Here is a 17,858-nt window from a genome sequence, read left to right as displayed (position 1 = left end):
CAACTTGCATTCTGGTGTGGGTGCAGGAGCACCTGCTAAACAGCCAACAGAAGAATGTGCAAATAAGATCATCTGAGGAGCGGCAGTGCTGTGAAGAGAGGGGCAAGACGGGATGGAAATGATGGCAGGTTGGGGTGGGAGTGACATCGCATCAGTGGTCCAGGAAGACGTCTCCGAGAAGATGGTGTCGGGGGTGAGGCCTCAGACCTGCGGCAAAGAGCGGGAGGGAAGAGCTTTGCCAGCGGAGGGAACGGCAAGTACAAAGGCCCTGAGGTTGAAATGAGGTCAGTGTGTTTCAGCCACAGAAAGCAGCCAGTGTCCCTGGAGCTGCGTGAGTGACGGGGTGCGCAGGTGGAGGGTAGGCAGAGGCTGGGTCACAGAGGGCACTGTCCGTGTGATCAGGACTTTGGATTTGGGCAGTCCCTGGAAGGTTGGGAGCAGGGAAGCAGATAGGTGAGGGTAGAGGGGGTGAGTGGAGCATTGGAGGGCCTGGAGTGGGGGTGGGGGTTGAAAGGGAGAGAAGAGGCCCAGAGAGTTAGGATATGTAGGAGGACCCACCTCCCCACTCATCCCCAGGATCCACTGAGGCTGGGTGGGCTTCTGTCCCCTCTTGCTGTCACTTGGGTGGGGACAGGCACAGATATTGTCCCCTGCAGCAAGAAGGGGCCTGTCCTACCTCGAGTCAAGTGATCTTTAAGCTCCAGGGATTCTCTCTGCACAGAGCTGGGATGCCTTGTGTCCACTCCCAGGTGCGGGGCTTGGGATTTCTGGAGAGGGGACGACTGGCCCCCTGGGTCTCCAGGTTGAGAATCTAGAGGCTCAGGAGGCCTCTGAGAATATTCCTGCCCCCCTGTTCTCTGTCCTCCATCCAGGAGGACAAACACACCTCCCTTTATCACCCCCTCTCTCATAGGTGCTTTGGGGCTTGCCCCACGGCCATCTCTGCTCCCATAGCTTTGTTTTGTGTCTTAGATGGAGAAAGGTCCTTGGCTGCTCCCACCTTCCTCTCCATCATCCTTCTGAGCAGCATGTTGCTAGGTGTTTGTAGCTTACATGGTTGAATATCGCAATTGCTGATAATGCTCTGCTCCGAAAACTTCTTTTTGGTCTCTAGTATTTGTGGCTCACGTCACCTCTGCGCAACTGTGGCTGCAGAGATTGTTCACGAGTATCGCTCACAGTGCTTTACAGTTTGTCAGTGTTCCCTGATTTCTCTCCTCCTGAACTCTTAGACATTTTCTCATGCAGCTTGAAAATCTGTTTGTGGCTTTCTCCTTTGGTCCCAGCTCTGCACTCTGGGCCCACGGACCCTGCCTGCTCCCTCTGCCTGAAGACAGCCTGGCAGGGATAGAAAGGTGGGGATCTGGTCCCTCCGAGGCTGCTCTTCTCCACGATGAACAGCCTGTGCCTTACAACCCCTCCTCAGGAACATCCCTAACCCAGACTTGCTGCTCAGCAAACTACAACCACTTATCCCTAGTTTGTTCAAATCCCTCTAGGAGTATGGGGTCCAGTGCTGCCTCTGATATGGTATGACCACTACTGGACCTAAGTTGCCTTTCCCTTCCCACCTCCTGGTCGCTGCCTCTATTGATGTAGCCTCAGAATGAATGAGCTGAGCCCAGGCAACTCCTGTGGACTTTACTGAGCCGCCATCCATCAGCAGTCTCGTGTTCCTCCTTGAACCTGGAGGTGGCTCGGCTGATAAAGCAGACAGCCCAGGAGCTGATCCAGGTCAGAGTTCCCTGGCTTGTTACCTAGAAAGCCTCCTGGCACAGAGCCTTGAGGTGTTACAGAGCAGAGGTGGGATCTGGGGTTCTGAACTGAGGTCGACTTGGGTTTGAGTCCCATCTCTCAACTCCGCATTTGCAACTGCGCGTTTGCGCGAGCTAGGGAAATCCTTTCGCCTCTCTGAGCCTCAGGGTCCCTTTGTGTAAGATGGAGATAGTAACACGAACCCCATGAAGTATTAGCTTGAGGAAAGTAAATGTTCCTGTAGACGAACATCATATGGTAGGAATTACTGCTCAGAAAGAAGCAGCAGGAAGTGAAATCACTAACTTCACATCTGCTCTGTGGGAGGCACCAGGCTGGGGGGACCTCTCTGGGCCTTGGAGCCTTGGCGCGGCCATGGCTCCCATTGTCAAGTCACATTTCCAGGCCAGCTGCAGAACCCCCACCCCTGCCTGCTTTTCAGAGTGCCAATGTCTGTTGGGTGTGTCCTGATGCCTGAAGCAGAGCCCTGCTCCAAGGAGCTCACCTGCCCCTGTTGCTATCTCTGTGGGAGTAATAGGGAATCTAGCCCTTACAAGTGCACTCACTTTACAAAGTTTATTATCTCAATCCTCGCAGCAATGCTGGGAAGTTGGCAACATTCTCTGCATTTTATGGATGAGGAAACTGAGGTACAGAAAGTTTTATGTTCACTGGCAAGTGGTAGAGCTGGAAATGCCGAAGTCTGTGCTCCAGGAAACAGAAAGATTCCCAGACCATTAAAGCTTCATTGTGCACCTGCTCTGTGATACCAGGCAAGTTCTGTACTTGATCAATTCCTCATTTCCTTGTCTTTAAAATCAGGGGCTGGACTAACTTGTTTCTAAAGGCTCCAGCTCTGCTCTGAGCCCATAACATGGACAATTAATACTACTGTATTAGAAGATGGTTCCAGGAGGAGATTAACCACAGAGGAATGGGTTTCTGAACTGGGTCTTCATGGAAGCCTAGAATTTGGGGTGGCAGAAAGTTATTCCAGGAGAGGATTCTGCAGGTGCAAAGGCAGGTTGGAGGAGGCCCATGGTAAATTAAACCCACAAAAAAAAATCTGAGGTTCAAAGAGGTGAAGTGCCTTGTCCCAGACACCAGTCAGTGGTGGGGTTAGCATTCAAACGCAGGTCAGGCTATAGTTCTATTCTGTCTGCACACTAGAATGCTGGGTGGAAAATACTGATGCCGAGGACTCTTCTGCAGAAATTCTGATGTAATTGATCTTGACACAGACACCTGTCTGGGCAGGAGTGTGATTGGAGCCTGTAGTGTCCTAGGCACTGGTGTCTTCAGGGACAATTCTGTGCGTGTGAACACCTGCCTGAACCAGCAATCTGTGTCTCAGAATTGCTTAATGTCAAATGTCATCTGTGGCAGGCAGGCTAGTATGTGCCAATCTGGCTGGGGTCATATGATGCTGGTGGGATGATCTCTGTCCCAGCCCTAAGTCCTGGCTACATTTGGTATCCCCAGGAAGCTACCTCAACTCCTCTGAGCTTTGAATCGCATCCATGAATCTGATCTTGTATACTAACCAAATATTTGGTGATGTTGAGGAATATCCATTGCTTTTTAGTTGTGTTCATATATTGGGAACATGTTCACAAGGAGTTCTTGTCTTTTAGAGATCTATACTGAAATATTTATGAATGAAATAATATATGATATTTGCTTCAAAATAATCTGGATGGGGAGCTAATGAAACGGGGATCAATAACAGTTGACACTGGGTGATGAGTTCACAGAAGTTCATTATGCTATTTGCTCTAATTTTATAGATGTTTGACATTTCCATAATAAACGAGTACTTATCCTTAAAGATTGGATAGTACATGCAAATAGAAAATACCCAGAATCCCAGACTGGGAGGGCAGTAGGATGTAGTGAACTGTGCGCTTTCAGCACCACGGACAGCAACCAGCGGCCGCTTCCCTGCAGCTTCGGCAGCCTTGGGGATCCCAGGGCAGAGAACTTTGGGATCCACCTTGGGAGGCGTCTGTTCAGGACAGAAAGCTATCCAGCCTCTTAAACACCTCCAGAGATGTAGCCGTCACTACCCACTGGTTAGACCAGGCCTTGGTGGGCAGCTTTGGCTCATAAGAAACTTCTGTTTTCTGCTCCTTAAGGATACCTTTGTCCAAAATCAATCGTCTATCTCTGTGTGCCTATTTCTGGGCTCCGTATCCTGTTCCATTTATCTGTATGTCTGTGCTTATGTCAATTCTATGCTGCCTTGATTTGTAGCCTTAAGGTAAATAGCTTTCTAGTAAGTCTTGGAATCAGGTAGTATGAACCTCCCAACTTTGCTATTCATTTTTTTATTAAAAAATTTTTAAAAATATTTATTTAGTTTTGAGAGACAGAGACAGAGCATGAGCAGGTGAGGGGTAGAGAGAGAAAAGGAGACACAGAACCCAAAGCAGGCCCCAGGCTCCGAGCTGTCAGCACAGAGCCCGACACGGGGCTCGAGCTCACGGACCGTGAGATCATGACCTGAGCCGAAGTCGGACGCTTAACCGACTGAGCCACCCAGGCGCCCCGATCTCTGTACCTTTAAAGTCCAGAGATTTGGAGGCACCTGGGTGGCTCAGTCGGTTGACCATCTGACTTCGGCTCAGGTCATGATCTCATGGTTTGTGGGTTCAAGCCCCGCGTCGGGCTCTGTGCTGACATCTTGGAGCCTGGGGCCTGTTTCAGATTCTGTGTCTCCCTCTTTCTCTGACCCTCCCCCGTTCATGCTCTCTCTCTGTCTCAAAAATAAATAAACGTTAAAAAAAATTTTTTAAGTGGAAGAGGGATGCAAAGGAGGAGTCAGTCAGTGTCAGGGTGATATAATGTCAGAAAGACCAGACCCACCATTGCTGGTTTTGAAGATGGGACAAAGGGGCCACAAGCCAAGGAGTTTGGGCGGCCTCTAGAGGCCAGAAAAGGCAAGACAGTGAATCTAACGCCAGAGTCTCCAGAAAGAAGTGCAGCTGTGTGGACTCCTTGATTTATCATAGTGACACCCTCATTAGGCGTCTGGCCTAATAGACCCATCAGATAATAAACTTTAAGTCACTGAGTTTGTGGCAATTTGTTACAGCAGTCATAGAAAACTAATGAAACAACGAACGCATACCATCACCTATGCTCTCTAACTGTGGCATTTGCCACATATTCTCTCACTGTATATATGCACATGCACTCACATTGGTGTTAAGTGTGGCCGTTCTTTAGAACCGTTTGACGATGAGTTGTGGACATCATGATTCCACACCCCCCAAATCCTTAAGTATGTACCTTGTAAGAAAAAAATGCATTGTTGACACAACCACGGTACGGTTTTAAAATTCATGAAATTTAAAATTAGTACGATATTACCAGCTAACGTACAGCCCATATTCATATGTTGCAAATTGTCCTAATGATGTCCTTTATGGCTTTTTTTTCTCCCATGATCCAGTATCCCATCTGGAGTCACAAGTCACATTTAGTTGTCAAATATATGTGGTCTTCTTTAATCTAGAACATTCCTTTCAGCTTTTTGTTTGCCTTTCGTGACACAGACATGTTTGAAGTGTACAGGTCTGTGGTTTTATAGACTGTCCCTTGGCTTAGTTTTTGTGTTCTCTCCCTATTATTGGATTCAGGATATGAATGTTTGGTAGAAAAACCACACAAGTATTTCTACGTCCTTCTCAATACATCCCATCAGGAGCCACAAGGCATCAGTTTGTCTGGTATTAGCGATGTTTATTTTGATCACTTGGTTCAGACGATGTCTGCCAGATTTCTCCACTATTAAATTACCTTTTTCCCTTAGTAATTGACAAGTAATCTGTGGGTAGATGCACTGAGACTGGAAAAATACCATCTTCCTCAACAAATCTTCACCCAATGATGGTTTTAGCTTCAAACGATATACTTATCTGTTACTGTAATGGCTGAAAAATGGTGATTTTATAACTCCATCTTTCCTTTAATATTTATTAGGTGCCATTTTATTGGAAAGAACAGTTTTCTCTAATTATTTCTTAGTTTCAGTGTGGAATCATGGGTTCTTTTTTTTCTATCATTCCTTTCCTAATTCATTTTAAAATATGCTCATTTAAAATATTTCGGTTTAGGATAAATGCATATGTACATAGCCATAGTAAATTGTTATCTAGGTATAACGTACATACACAAATCTCCAGTGTATACCATGATAATTTTTTTTGCATGTACATCTATATAGGGCATAATTTGCAGGTCCCAGTACAAGATCAAAATGTAGGGACCCTTGTACAAAAAGAGGAAAAAGTGCCACTAAAGTTACTAAAATATAAAGCTTTCCCCTTCTGCAATCTCTTTCTCAACCTGCCATGATGTTTTTAATTTTCCATTTATTGTCACTTTCTCCAGCGCCGGAATGCTTGTAAGGTACCTGCAGATACTCACAGGAGCCTAGGGACCCACCCCACAGCTCCGAGAGCTGCCTATTTCCTCCTTTCAGCTGTGAGATCAAACACATCATGCCCTGACTGGGAGCAGGGAACTCAAGCCAGGCATTGCCCCTTCCTACAGGTCTGCCCACCCCAAGGGTATGGCAACCTCCACACCAGAGGAATGGGTACTTAAATTGATGGTAGGAGAGAGGCTTACCTTTTTTTTTTTTTTTTAATTTTTAAATGTTTATTTATTTTTGAGAGAGAGAGAGAGAGAGAGAGAGAGAGCGAGCATGAGCGGGGAAGGGGCAGAGAGAGAGGGAGACACAGCATCCAAAGCAGGCTCCAGGCTCTGAGCTGCCAGCACAGAGTCCAATGCGGGGCTCGAACTCACGAGCCGCAAGATCATGATCTGAGCTGAAGTTGGACGCTCAACCAACTGAGCCACCCAGGTGCCCCAGGAGAGGCTCACCTTTGTGATTCATCCACCAAATGTGCTGTGGTGCTGCTAGTCCAGGACAGAAATGACAAGGATGCCCCAGCATCAGAGCAAACCCTCTTTCCGCTGATGCGCTGGTCCCGTGGTCACGGGGCAGGGGCAAGAAGAGAGGTTGGGCCGAGTTAGAGCACCACAGGACAGGAGCGGGTAGTAAAGAACTTGTTCTGGGAAGGTGGCAGGAGGTGGGACTACTCATGAGCTGAGGCTCCAAGCCCTCGACACATGCTCCATTGCCCCCATCAGACTTCATTTATAAAGCAAAGTTCGAAGACAAAATTATTAAGAATTTCAAGATAGTGACCACAGACTATGAAACCCCAAGTGCAGGGCCATTCTGGATATGACTCCGCGGGCTGCATGACCATGAAGCAGGCCCTGCATATACATGTACATGTGTAACCATATTCACACGTGTCTATATCATCATGTACCATCACCGAGAGCGAGGTATAATGTTTCCAACACTCTGGAGGATACTCTTGTGTCTATTCCCAGGCACCCCCCTCCCTCTGCGCCAAATTAAGCACTTCTCTGACCTCCATCACCATAGATGAGTTTTGTTTGTCCTTGGATGGTGTAGGAATGGAATCATACAACATATCGCCTTTTGTTTGGCTTACTTTGTTTATCATTTTGATTGTGAAATTCACCTCTGTTGTTGCACATACCAGTAACTTTTTTTTATCGCCGTGTAGTTGTTTCATTGTATGAGTATATCACAGTCTACCTCTGATGGGCATTTGAGCGTTTCCTATTTTTGTCTGTTATACACAAAATTTTCCTGATTTGGCCTTCCAAGCTAGCCCCGTGTCCTTTGGACCTATCCCATCATTTTTCATACTTTATTTTTTTGCCCAACAAGAGTTTTAGGCTTATTTTGTACTTTTTTTTTTTTTCTTGCCCAGCCCTGGAATTGGCCTTTTCCCCAAGAAAGTCTGGTTCCTTTTGCTTGGGAGGTATTGAGAAACCGCTATATGGGCTCTGGGTGTGCCTAGTTATTACTGAAATACCAGTACCTGCAGGTCTTTTCAGCAAAGGTGAGAAATAGGTATTTTTAAAAATCATAAATTCATGTCAGTGCTTCAAATCCCAATCCAAGACCATCTCCCTTGCCTTCTCCCATAGTGAGAGCCCTCATCTGAAACATGAGGGCATTCATTCATTCGCTCATTTCCTACAGCCTTTGGCCAGCCGTCTGTGCCATTACCTAATTGTTCTTAATGTCTTGGGGACTTGGATAGTCTTTTGTTTTGGTAAAGACAACCACAAGACTTCGGACTCAGGGTTACTTGCTCTTTCCTCTCTCTGACCACACGGCCCATGCCTCCCTGCTCATGTGTGTATGTCCCTTGCCGGACTCGGAAGTGTCTCATTCCACAGCAAGGAGAGAGAGCAAGTAGGTCCTGTCCACTTGCTTTACTCAGGATTCTTGCTGGTGCAGTTATCTCTGTCCATCCTCCCAGTTATAGAACCTAGGGATAGAGACTGTCATTCCCTTTTCACGGTCAAGGACATTGAGACTCAGAGAATTAGACCAGAACCCCCCGCCGTTTTCATCTTTGCGTTCCCCAACCCCAGGCATGTGGTAGGTGCTTAATACGTGTCTGTTGAGTGAACGACCGAATGTGGGGTCATGCTAACACCTCTTTAGAATTCGGTTGTTCTCAAATCGTAGTCGGAACAAGAAGTACCTTATCAAGTGCAGATTTCGGTGGCGCCATCCCGAGAGACTCTGTCTCTTGAGGTCTGGGGTTGGCCCTGGCATCTGAATCAACACTCCCCCCCACCCCCACCCCCCGCCTTCCGCCCGCATATGCTTCATAGCACCTGTCACCACTTGCCATGATCTTGGTTACTGACAAATATCAGCCCCCAGAGGGCCGGGCTTTTGCCTGGAGTATCTCGGGAACCCAGCCCAGGGCCTGGTACCTATCAGATGGTCCCTCAGTATTTGTTGATGACTCTGTAAGGTCACTTCTAGCTGGAGTGTTTCTGAGTCTGTGTCGAGCGCTTGTTGGATGACGGCGGGATGATGAATGAACGCGCGCTGGAGGTGACGCGGACTGCCTGCGGCTTGGAGGTGGGCAGGGGTCTGGCCCGTCCGGGGCGAACGCAGGCCGGCCCCGCGGCCCTACGACGTCACGTCGGCGGAGGGCGGCCGGAGCGCGGCGGGCGGGGCCGTGACGTCAGACCGCGGAGCGCAGCCTCCCGGCCGGCTGGGGCGCGGCGGCGCCGTGACGTCACGCCCGCGGAGCGCCTTCGCCGGCGGCGGGCGGGGCGGGGCGGGGCGGGGCGCGGCGCGGGCCGGGCGGCGCCGTGACGTCACGCCTGCGGAGCGCGGCGCGGCGGCCGGGGCGGCGGGCGCGGGCGCGTGCGGGGCGCGGGCGCGGGGCGGGGCGGGAGCGGGCGGCGCGGCTGCGGGGCCGGGAGGCGGCGGCGGCGGCATGGCGGAGAGCGAGGCCGAGACCCCCAGCACCCCGGGCGAGTTCGAGAGCAAGTACTTCGAGTTCCACGGCGTGCGGCTGCCGCCCTTCTGCCGCGGGAAGATGGAGGAGATCGCCAACTTCCCGGTGCGGCCCAGCGACGTGTGGATCGTCACCTACCCCAAGTCCGGTGAGCCCCGCGCAGACCCCGCCCGCCCGGCTCTGCGGCGCAACCCGCGCCGTGGGGGGGGTGGGGGGGTGGGGAGAGGGGGCTTCCCGTTGCGGGCGGGGAGGGCGGGGGCCGGAGCACTACAGGGCGGGGTGGGTGGGGGGGGTCGGCCGGCGTTTGGGGAAACCGAGGCCGGAGACCTTCGGAGGTGGGCCCGGGTGTCCACGGCTGGACAGCGTCCGCTGGGGATAGAGCCCGTTCGGTCGGAGCTGAAAGGAGGACAGGCCCAGGGCCGCCACCCCTCCAAGCTTCCCCCCGCCCGTTACCCAGCCGGCTGTGTGACCTTGGGCAGTCACTTAACCTCTCTGTTCTGGGGCCCTGTTCAGCCTTTGATGAGTGCAAAGTCCTGGTGGTTATTTGGGGAGGGGGGATGAAACGGATGTAAGGGCGTCCCTCATTTCCTGCGTGGGCACTGGGTGGGGGATGGGACCAGCCATGCTCGGAGTGCATGCCCGGCTTTCCCTTGTTTTAGGGCCGCCTCCATCACCCAGGAATCATCAGGCAGGACCCAGGGCATCGTATTTCCTAGCATTAACTAATCTCGTATTCACGGAAGGTAGAGACGGTCGTCTTCACTTTACCGTCTAGGCAGTGAAGCTCAGAGAGGGGCAGTGGCTTGCCCAAGGTCACACAGCTGGTAAGTGGCCCAGCTGGGATTTAAAGCCAGGCTCGTCTGCCCAGGACTTGATGTTAACAGATTATCACGTAGTGTCTCTCCTGAGGTCTGTAGGGAAAAGAGCCAGCTTTCCCGTTCTTTGAACATACCAAGGGTTCCCCTTATTGCCACTGTATTGGAGAGGGAGGGAGACACCTGGATCCAGACCGTGCAGTGTGTCTGTAGCCTGGTGTAGAAGGGGGCCAGCCTGGAGGTCATGTCGGATCAGCAGCGGTATAGCTTGCTGAAAGACCTGTATGCCTGGGTCTCGTAGCTGTGCAGGGTCCCAGCCCCCTGAGAGGTAGGCCTGATCCTCTGAGGAAGGTTGGGGAAGGGGCTGTCCGTGGAGGGGGTGGGGAGTCTTGTTGGTTGGGGGAGCTTGAAGAAGTCTGGAGGTGCTGCCAGGCTGTCCTTGGGAAGGGGGAAAGGAAGGAGACACACACACCGTGCTTGCCACGGCCAAGGGCTTTCCTTCTGCTGCAGCCCCACGGCCCCGTGGGTATGGGGGCTCAGCATTTTTCCGATTTTAGCGCCATCGATATCGTATGGCTGGAAGTCCCCCGGCCAGATGTGGGGCTGTACTTTGGACCCCCACCTTAAAAGTGGGAGCAATAGAGACTAAAAAATCATCTCATGTCGGTTTAGGACAGGGTTTGCCTCGAAATGAATTGTGAAAAACTTGGTTTGGGGAGCGCGTTACGATTTTTGAATTGCAGATGAGAGTTTGTGGTTTTGTGTTCTTTCCTCCATTTTATGAAGTTAAGAAGCTGGTGTGGGAGGAGGCACGGATCAGGAGGCCCACTTGGAAAGCTGTGCCCTTGGAGCTTGTGGGGGACGCTTTAGAGGGACCCTGCATCGGGGGTCTGGTGGGTTCCTGCGGGGACCTTTCCAGGCGCCTTGATGGGGAATGAAGTGTTAGTTTAAGGTAGTTTTGTAGATAATCCAGACTCAAATCTTGTTTGAACTTGCATCGTTCAAAGACAGATGGAAGCACATCGTGGATTTTTTAATAAGGAGAATAAACAGGGCTCTTTCCCTTGGTGACAGAAAACCCAGTGGTGGCCTTGAGACCCTTATGCCTTGTGTGAGGCCCCTTCACACAGAACCCTAGAGAGCCACCTCTTTAAAACTTAAAAAAAAAAAGAAAACATTCCAGCAGTCCTTATGGCCTCTCCAGGCTCTCATCCGTGCCTCCGAAGGCTTTCGCTCCCCCCACCCCACCGTTCGTGAAGTTTGTTACATGAAATGATCAAGGGGGTGGGAAACCTAGTCCCCAAAGGGTGCCATGAAGACTCCCTGTCAACCAGAGGAAAGGGCTCTGGAAGTCATTGCCAGTGGCCTCTGGTAACAGGAAGATCTGGTTCTAGCAAGCCACTACCCTTGGGCACGTCGGAGCCTTGGTTTCCTCTGCCACGGAATCTGCAGCTTAAACTGGGCAATTGCGGGGTGGCCCTGGCCCTGGGGTCTTGGAGGCCATTATCTTGAGCACAGGCCGGTTGCGGCTTAGGATGCACCTGGAATGCTTTAGGAATAGGTGAGCGGCCACTTACCCAGTCCCACATGTCAGGTGCTCACCCCTCGGAGCTGCGGTTTCCGCAGGGGTGGGGGAGACCACCTTACCATCTTGATGGGCGGCTGTGAGGAAGAGGGGGATGATGCGCGAGCACCCCTCCCCGAGCCAGATGCACGGTAAGTGCGAGGAAGGGTCGTGCTGTTGATGCGGGCCTTCGCTCCCCGGCACCTGATGTGCCCAGGCGCTTTTCTAGGTGCTGGGATCAGGTGCTGGGGCTGCCGAGAGCAATCCCATCTGCTGCCTGCCCTCCGTGAGCACACTGTCTGCTGGGGGACAGGGAGCTACAGGGTGGCCGGTGCCAGGCTTGGGCAAGAAGCCAGAACCAGCGGAGGCCCCTGAGAGAAACCACAGGGCCACTGGGGTTTCCAGAGCCCACGTCTGGGAGATCGTGGTGAACTTGCAATTGGTCAGAGCTGGAAGGGCTTGTAGGGTCCTTGTCCCCTCCCCTCCCCCACACTGATGCGGAACAGGGGTTCACGGGGCCGGGGGTTTCTGGTGGGAATTAATCCTGGCTTTTCCCTCTGCGCTCCACCATGCTCTGGGAGTGTTTCTGTGTTTCTGACGTTTTAGCTCAGGTGGCAGGGTAGGACTGTGCTGCCCGGTTCAGTAGCCTGGAGCCACATGCGGCTTTTTGGATTCGATGAATCGAAAGGGCATAAAAGTAGAAACTCGGTTCCTCAGAAGCACTCGTCATGTCTCGGGTGCTCAGTAGCCACAGGTAGCTTGTGGCTGTCATACTGGTCTGCACGGGGGTCAGAAACTGCCATCGTGGCCGGAAGCTCTCTGGGATGGCCCCAGTTCATCCGTGATCCAGGTACGGGGAGCCCACTGTGCCTTCTGCAGAGGACTGTTCTCTTTATCTCCGTCCTCGTTTATAGTCCTTCATTTTCGCCACCTCTTCGATGCCAAGTGTTAAGTTCGATTGTCTGTGGAAGCGTCTTGTGACCGTGCGAGCCGGTCCCTGAAGTCACGAAGCATCAGCTCTGGGAGAGGCTCCTCGGCTGAAGCCCATGAAAAATGAGGGGATTGGGTCTGATGGATTCAGTTGAGTCTTAAATCTTAAGACAGCTGGGGAGGCCGTGGGGAGATCCTAGGTCCCAGGCCAGGCGGATGACTCTTCTTTGTATACGCGTGCCACCAGGCCTAGGGGAGGCCGACTGGGGAGTGTTGTGAATGTGGGGACGCTCTTCTCAAGGAGCTGGCAGTGACATCGGGAAGCCAGGCTCCTGATGCTGAAAGCTGACTGACCGGACAGGGTGGTGGTTCTCAAGGTCAGGTCAGGGGCCCAGGAAGGAGGATCACTGGAGGACTGCATGGGGGGGGCGGCCGTATTGTGAAGCTGGGTGGGATTACCGACTACAGCTACAGTCCCCCTGTCTGCCTCTTTTGAGCCTGCGAACAGTCTTGTGTTCTTTGGATTGTTTCCTTTTTGTAGATGGATACAGGTCCGGATTGGGGAAAGGAGGGGAGAGGGTGGAACCGGCATCTGAGCGTTCGGACAACGGAGCTGACCAAGCCCCGGAAGAGTTGGGGAGAGGTCACGGGGGTGGGAACTCGCATTTGGCCAGCACCTGTTCCGTGCCAGGTGCGTCCCGGGTGTTCACATGCGGCATCTTGTTTGCTTTTCCCACAGCCTGGGGAGGGGGCCGTTGAGCACCTCAGTGCGTGCACCAGGAAGCGGGCTGCGAGATGCGGAGGGAACCGCCCCCCCACCTGGAGCTCACGTTTGTCCCGAGACCAGCGTGCACCCGTGTCCCTTTCAGTGACCCCACACGGCGGCTAGTTACCCACCTCCCGGGGGAGAGGGCAGAGGCTTGAAGAGCGTAACAGGAGGCTTCGTTCCGGGGCGGCTGTGCTGCTTTTCCTTCCTTTCCCCCCTTCTCTTTTCTGCTCCTCTCCCTGCTCCTTCCCTTCGCTCTCACTCCGGCTACCTGCACCCAGTCAGGAGGGCTTGGGATCAGGGAAGAGGGCAGCACGTCCAGGTTCCTGGCTTGGCGCAGGGAGCCTCTCCCCTCATCGCCGCTTGGGCTTGGAAGAGAAGGCCTGCAGAACCGCTCTCAGGGTTCTGGAGAGAGAAAGGAGGCGGGGCCTCTGGGAGGAGCGTCTTTCTGACCCCAGTGGAACAGGAAGAGACTCCCAGGGCCCTCTCTGAGCTCCAGGGTCTCACCCTGGTGCCTCATGTCTCATTCGTCCTCGACAGGGATGACTTCTGCCTCTCCTCCCACACGCACTTCGTTACTGGTGTCTGCTCGTTTGTCCCCTGGCTGCCCCGCTGGTGGGGAACGGGCTCCTGGGGCCTGGGGATTTCAGCGCTCTACTGCTGAGAGTATAACGGAGCTGTCACAGAGGACTGCAGCCAGTGAGTGCTCCCACCTGTCCACCCCTCTCTGCCCCGGCCGCATCCTCGGGAGTTCTTCCTCTCGCACCTGGAGTCTTTCCCCTTCCCGTCCCGCCTAGTTTCCCTTTTACTCTGCAGCTAAAGTGACCTCTTAGAAACAACTCTGACCTGGGTCTCTCCCTCATTAGACCCCTTCACTGGCCCTTCTTTTCCCTCCGGCAACATTAAACTCCGTAGTCTGTCCTCCTGTGATCTGGATTTCACCTGTTCTGTGTCCTTACTTGCCAGCTGCATGGAACCGTTGGGACCCGTCGGCTCTTTCCCTCTTGGCTTCGCCCCCTCTCTCTGGCGTACTCTTCCCCTCCCACCTCCCCCGTTCCCTTCCGCTAAGGGAACTAAGTGGAAGTCCCGTTCCGCTAAGCGTGGGACTAAACATCGTTCCTGGGTCCCCCTCCTTGTATCGTTCGGCACACCAGATGTGTCACCCCATTGTCCCATGGTTTCCGACGAGCGGTCAGTTATAATTCTCTGTTCCTTTGTGGAATGGGTCTTTTTTTTCCCTGAGTGCCTTCAAGATTTTCTCTTTATCGCTGATTTTCAGAACTTGGAATATGATGCGTGCAGGCATATGGTTTTTGGCCTGGTGGAAGTGGATACTGATCCTGCTTGGGGTTCCCTGGGCTTCTCCGATCTGTGGTTCGTTGCCCTTCGTTATTTTGGAAGAATTCTCTGCTGTTGTCTCGTCAGAGATCTCTTCTGTCCCATTCTCTGTCTCTCTGCTTCTGAGATTCCAGTTATACATGTGCCAGATTGATAATTGTCTTACTACTCTTGGATGTCGTGTTTATTAACTCTCTGCGTGTTTCAGCTTGGGAAATTTCTGTTTCCTTCTGAAATTTCTTTCCGAGATTTCCTTCAGGTTAACTGATTTTGTCTTCTGCTGTGTCAGATCCACAAAGTCAGGTCTGTGAGCCATTCGGAAGCATCGTACATTTCTGTTTCTGTGTTTTTGTTTTTCCTCCAGCGTTTCCACTTCTGGTTTCCATCTCACTGCCAAAATATCCTGTCTGTTCAAGCATGCTGTCCACGTTTTCCATGAAGTCCTTTAACATATTAATCAGACTTACTTTAGAATCTCTGAGTCTGATTCTACTGATTATTTGGTGTCTTGACATGAGATAATTCTTTTTCCTTGCCTTTTTTAACGAGTAGTACTTTTTCAGTTGAATGCTGGACATAGCGTACTGACTTTGGAGATGAAGGTCGTTTGTGTTTATGCTTGGAAACAGGCCTGCCTTTTTCTGCCAGGCCATTAGTGTTGGAGGGGAGTTGGTCTGGTGTGAGTTGGGCCGTGTTTGGGCTCTGTTGTTGCTCTGGTCACTTGAATGACCGCTGGTTTTAATTCCTTTAGCATCGCCTTGTGCTTAGCATGGGGGCTGAGTTTCCAAAGGACCTTTCCTCACCGTTCCTGGCCCCCTTTCACCTTTGGGTCGGAGCCTTGGAAGGGTCTCTCCGCATATCCTTGTCCCTCCTCCGGGGGTAGAATGGTTACTTGTGGCTCTGATTCACTGGCTTAGAGAGGAAAGGTTTCCACGGGGAGGCCCTCTGTTGTGTGGCCCAGCTGCACCTTAGAGCTTCTGCCTCAGGCATCTCTGAGCTCCTGGGTTTCGGTGGGGCTCTCCCAGTGATCCTGCACCCCCCCCCCCCACCCCAATGACGGCCAACTCTGCCTTGATGGTGGATCTTGTACAGGAAAATCTTACACCTCTCTTCCAGCATTTAGGGGTCTCTGATAGAGCCCAGGAATGGTATCTGCCTCTCCCCAAGGCCAGCTTTCACCCATTCTAAAGCCATATTGGTTCTTCACCAGGGCCCTTGGGACAGCAGGGTTTGCTCTTCTGCCCCCCGTGTCTGAAAGCATTTTTCCCTAGAGGGAAAAGGATCCTGGCAGGGTTTTCCCTTTGTCTGCAGCCCCAGCACTGGGGAAGTGTCTCTAGGCTGCCATCCCGTCTTTCTTATGTGCACCTGCGTAGGTCTGCAGAGGTGAGTCCATTTGGTGCCAGCCCTCTCCTGTATCTGGCTCCACAAGCCCACGATGCACCACAATTTGTGAAAGTTTTACCTAAATTCTTCTTTCCCACTTGCGTGGCGCCTTGCTTCTCTTCTGACTCTCTGGAGGGCCTGTCTTTCTGGGGTTTCAGCTCCGACGGCCTTGGACTCAGCTGGGGGTCTTGTTCACACAGCCTTTCCTTGTCGGTGTGGGAGCCACACTTCTTCCAGCTCCCTGCAACCTGGGGGAGGTGGCCCTGCTTCCCGGTACCTTGAAAGTCGGGTGAGGCAGTGGGCCTACCTACAGCTTCCGGAATGTCAGACAGTGTGCAGTACAGCATGGTCCTCTGCCGTCAGCAGGGAGCGAGGGGACCCAGCATGGGTTTCCGCAGCGCGTTAAGGCAAGCAGAGGGGCCGGGCCGTTGGGAGGTGGAAGTTTCCCTACGGACTGGAGTTTTCTGGAAGCTGAAGTCATTTCCGCTAGAAAGCCAGAGACCCCAGCTTGGGCGTTGTGTGTGTGCTGTGGCTCACCGGTAGCTCTCGTGAGGCCCAGCTCAGCCTGGAATGAGCCAGGTTCCCCTGGGCCCCTGCCCCGGAGCGGCCGGGCAGCAGACTGGGTGGTGGCCGTGTCTGTCTTTCTTAAGCCCCGAGCAGACCAGGAGGTGCGAGCACGCCCCACGTCTGTGGCGTTGCCGTCCTCACTGCTTCGCTGGGCAGGGGCCCCTCTTGCAGGTGAGGAACCGAGGCCCGAGGAGAAGCTGGCCCGGGTGCTGGCAGCAGTGGGAGTGGCTCTGGCCAGGTCAGCCCCCGGGGGCGTGTGTTGGGTAGGTTAACCTCCTCTACCACCATGGTCAGCCCCACGGTCACCACCGCTGACGCCTTTGGTAGCCAGGCGATGGCATTTAACCCCCGCATGGTGATCTTCGCCTTCCAGGTGGGGAGACAGACCGAGAGGGGCTCATTCTGGCTCAGCATCGAGTGTTAGGAAGCGGCCGAGCTGGGATTTCAGACACGGCCTCTAGAAGCCAGTGCCCGTGTGGCCTTGCCTTTGGCCGGTTTGCCTCTCCCGTGGGAGGGGGTGAGGCCAGCACGTGAGCGGGCGTATCTGGGCCCTGGAGAGCCCGAAGCAAGGGCTGGAGTGGACGGGTGGGGCGAGGTGGTCACAGGAGGGGAGGGGAGGGGAGGAGGTACTCTGAGGCCTGGTACTCTTGCGGGTGCTGGGGCTCTGCCTGCCGGGAGCTCCAGAGACGCTGTGGGGAGGGCTCAGGGGGCTCCCTCGAGGGACAGGAGGCCGGCACTCACCCGCCACAGCTCCTGTCCCTCAGCGGGTGAGGGCGCCCAGGACTTTGGCTCCTGGCGCTTCCTGGCCTGCTCCTCCAGTGGCTGAGCGAGAAGCAGGCGGTCCACTCGGGCTGCAGGTGACGTTCAGGGCGGTTGAGGCGGGTGGCCCGGACACTGAGAGGGTCTGCTGGGGGAGGGGCGGGTTACCAACACCTGGGCCCGAGTCTTGGGGGCGAGGCCCTCACCCTTTCTAAGTGTCCTGCTGTTTTGGGTGGAGGTGACGCGCTCTGTTTCGCAGGGGCTTTTGGGAGGGGACTGAACGTGCTGATGTGCCTGTGGCGCCGTGCTCGGGCCTCGCACTTTATTAGCCGCTGTTTTCTTTGTCCCCTCTTTCGTGTCAGCTCCACCTGGAACGTTCTGTGCCGGTTGCTGCATAAGAGCCCGTCTGGACTCGTGCCTTGAGACGACTCCGTGTCTGTTGTCACGGATCTTGGCCCAACCCGCCATGTGTCTGCGGGTCAACAGGAGGCTGAGGCTGGGCTTGGCTGGGCAGCTCTGCTGTGGGGGTCTCTTCCCTCGTCCAGGGACTGTCCCTCTAGGTGATGGAGCAAAGCACAAAAGGGCAAGCGGAAGCACGC

At 53.4% G+C, this 17,858-nt stretch overlaps 1 protein-coding gene across 2 annotated transcripts in view; it reads left to right on the top strand.

Annotated features, from left to right (window-relative positions):
• Positions 1 to 9,064: 9,064 nt before the first annotated feature.
• SULT4A1 (sulfotransferase family 4A member 1) overlaps positions 9,065 to 17,858 on the top strand; it is a 33,477-nt gene continuing 24,683 nt past the window's right edge. For both annotated transcript variants that reach the window (XR_003424175.2, XM_027070518.2), the window contains exon 1: positions 9,065 to 9,285. Coding sequence is in view for 1 of the 2 variants with exons in the window: in XM_027070518.2 (XP_026926319.1) it covers positions 9,117 to 9,285 (169 nt within the window). In the remaining variant the exon portion in view is untranslated. The remainder of the gene's footprint in view (positions 9,286 to 17,858) is intronic.

Source organism: Acinonyx jubatus, chromosome B4 (assembly GCF_027475565.1).
Source record: "Acinonyx jubatus isolate Ajub_Pintada_27869175 chromosome B4, VMU_Ajub_asm_v1.0, whole genome shotgun sequence".
Taxonomy (NCBI): Eukaryota; Metazoa; Chordata; class Mammalia; order Carnivora; family Felidae; genus Acinonyx; species Acinonyx jubatus.
Note: the sequence above shows the minus strand (reverse complement) of the source record. Positions and strands in the feature narration are given on the sequence as shown.